Genomic DNA, 2,623 nt, shown 5'->3' with positions numbered 1-2,623 from the left:
CCCCGCGGCGGCCACCGGCAATTTGCCCTCCCCGTTCCCGTCCCACCTGCCCCTGCCCTACTACTCCCACATGGGCATCGGAGCCACGTCGGCCTCTGCCGCCACTCCCTTCAGTACCCCCCTGAGGCCGCTGGACACCTTCAGGGTCCTCTCCCACCCCTACCCGAGACCAGAACTGCTGTGCGCCTTCAGGCATCCCTCTCTCTACCCTGCCCCAACTCATGGACTCAGCAGCGCCGGGGGCAACCCCTGCTCCTGCCTGGCTTGCCACAGCGGTCAGTCCAACGGGCTGGCTCAGAGACCCTCCGGATCAGACTTTACCTGTTCGGCCACAACCAGGACTGACTCTTTCCTCACTTTCACTCCCTCTGTGCTGAGCAAAGCCACCTCAGTTTCCATGGACCAGCGAGAAGAAGTACCTTTAACGAGATAAACCTTCGTCTCAGGGTTATTAAAAACTCGCCCCTTTCCCGGGCTTCTCTTCGAGTTAATGTACCTACAGCCGATGTTTATTTGATCGTGTTCTCTCCCCAGAAGCGGACACCTACGGAAAAAAAGACTAAAAATAGCTCAGTCTTAAAAGGATTTACATTCCAAGGGGAGGGGGGGGGGAGAAGAAGGAAAGAAATGACTAGTGATTTATCTCTGAGAAGGATTTTGGGCACGGAAGAGGAGAAAACCAACCCGAATGAAATACACTTCGGTAACCTATAGAAATGAGCTGGGACTTTCTTTTCCATGGACAGACTTCTTACCAAGGGCTGGGGCTCCTGCGGCTCCCAGCAACAAACCTTATGCACAAACCTACGAGGCGGAGAAGGAAAATCTGAAATACTTGAAAGAAACATTATCTTGATAACGAAATGGCTTGTGCGCATGAAGAAAGCAAAGATGTAACCTACCAGAGTGTTTAGAAAATAAAAACAACGAGCAAACAGCAAAAACAAAAGGTTTCTGGATTGCAACCTAACAGTATTATCCAGTTATCTCTATAGAGAAAAACAATGCTTTACCATAAAGAAAAACTGACATTCTGTACATTACTTTCGTGGTTTAATTGCATTCTTTACTCTCCTTTGTCTCCTCCTTCATTTCGAGCAGAAATCCAGCATTTCGTCTCCTCTTTCATTCCAACTTTTATTTTTAAGAGGCAGACTGGAATTGGCAGGGAAAAAATACGAGCTCCTGCCTCTTTGTGGGTCAGGGCTATTTGTCCTTTAAATAAGAATGTCCTATTATCAGTTCCTGAAATGTGCCCACACTGACGAAATTAGCAAGTGATGTATATGTAAGGAGGGTTTTTGAATATGGAATGTATAATGCTCTGTGAGCAGAGACCCCGTGCCAAACGCTAACAAGCCGCCAAGGGAAGAGATTAGGTGACAGGGAGCACAACTCCTTCAGACAATCACCAGTCTGTAAATTGGAGCAAAGGCGATTTCCCTTCCTTTGTACTTCAGCCTTCAGTTCTCTCATTGACTTTTCCTTGCTGCGTCTTCTTTCTTTCTTTCTTTCTTTCTTTCTCCCCCCCCCGCTTTTTTTTTTAATTATTTAATTCATGCGTTGGGTTTTGTGTTTCCTTCCCCACCCCTAATCTTTGCATTTGTATGTGTCCTTCACACTGGTCCCTCTTCCTTCTTGAGGAGTATTTCTTTCACAAGCCCCCTCGCCTCCTCTTTCACGTATTTCGGAAGGAGGTAGCGTCATTGCTTTTGCTTGGATTTCTGTCAACCTAAAATTTAAAAAAACACGGACACCGGGCTGAGTAGTATTTTCTTCCAAAACCGGAATTGTTTATTTAATTTTATTTTAAAATAGCCCAAAGAATACACTGTCATAATTTGTTACATCAACAATAACGACACCAACAACGATAATAACAACAGCCACATTTTAACAACATATCACCCATATTTTTATTGTGTTTGTTAAAAAAAAAAAAAGTAAAAGTGTTGCTTAAGACGAATTTCACCTTCGTGCAGTTTCTAATAGTTACAGTCCAAGAAGCAGGAAAATAAATGCTGGACAGAACAAAGACGTGTTGACACCTCCGCTATCTACTTTGTGTTAAATTGCTGAGGAGCCTCTGGTTTATTGTCACACCGGAGACTTTTTGTCCTTAGGACAGGGAGCGAAGAGCAGCGTTTCCCTGTAGCGGACGGAGAGCGGGGAAGAGACACGGGCGTGCCAGGATATATTTTTCCAATCAAAAAAATTTGTTCATTAGAGCTTTTTAAAAACTGATCCAAAGTCACCATCTTTAAGTCATTAAGGGCAGATTGTTCCGTCCTTTCCGAATGAGATGTCCTCGTGGACATGGAAACCGATGGCCCCTTTTGGACACTCACAAATAGATTCTTCCCCCCCCCATCCCCCCGGAAATAACAATTGTAAACAGCGCCCAAGGGCAGCGCCGAACAACATCCGAGCTTTGCAAGCCTTTCCCCTCCTTACTTTGTCTTTTAGCAGGCAGGAGAAGGACCAGTCCGACAAAACGAGAGCTGCGGAGCGAGTGCCTGATACCACCCCCCCGGCGACCCCGGGGGAAGGAAGCGCTGAAGAGGCCGGGGGGCAGCTGAGCGCTGCCCGGCAAACCCGGGGGGTCCTAGGCGGCCCGCGACCC

The 2,623-nt window shown here is 47.0% G+C and overlaps 1 protein-coding gene across 1 annotated transcript in view; it reads left to right on the top strand.

Moving 5' to 3' along the window:
- The window catches only part of EVX1 (even-skipped homeobox 1), a 3,579-nt gene extending 3,146 nt beyond the window's left edge, over nucleotides 1–433 (top strand). The window contains exon 3 of the mRNA XM_009325749.1: nucleotides 1–433. Coding sequence (XP_009324024.1) covers nucleotides 1–433 — 433 coding nt within the window.
- The last annotated feature ends 2,190 nt before the right edge of the window (nucleotides 434–2,623 follow it).

This window comes from Pygoscelis adeliae, unplaced genomic scaffold, assembly GCF_000699105.1.
Source record: "Pygoscelis adeliae isolate BGI_AS28 unplaced genomic scaffold, ASM69910v1 Scaffold226, whole genome shotgun sequence".
Taxonomy (NCBI): domain Eukaryota; kingdom Metazoa; phylum Chordata; class Aves; order Sphenisciformes; family Spheniscidae; genus Pygoscelis; species Pygoscelis adeliae.
Note: the sequence above shows the minus strand (reverse complement) of the source record. Positions and strands in the feature narration are given on the sequence as shown.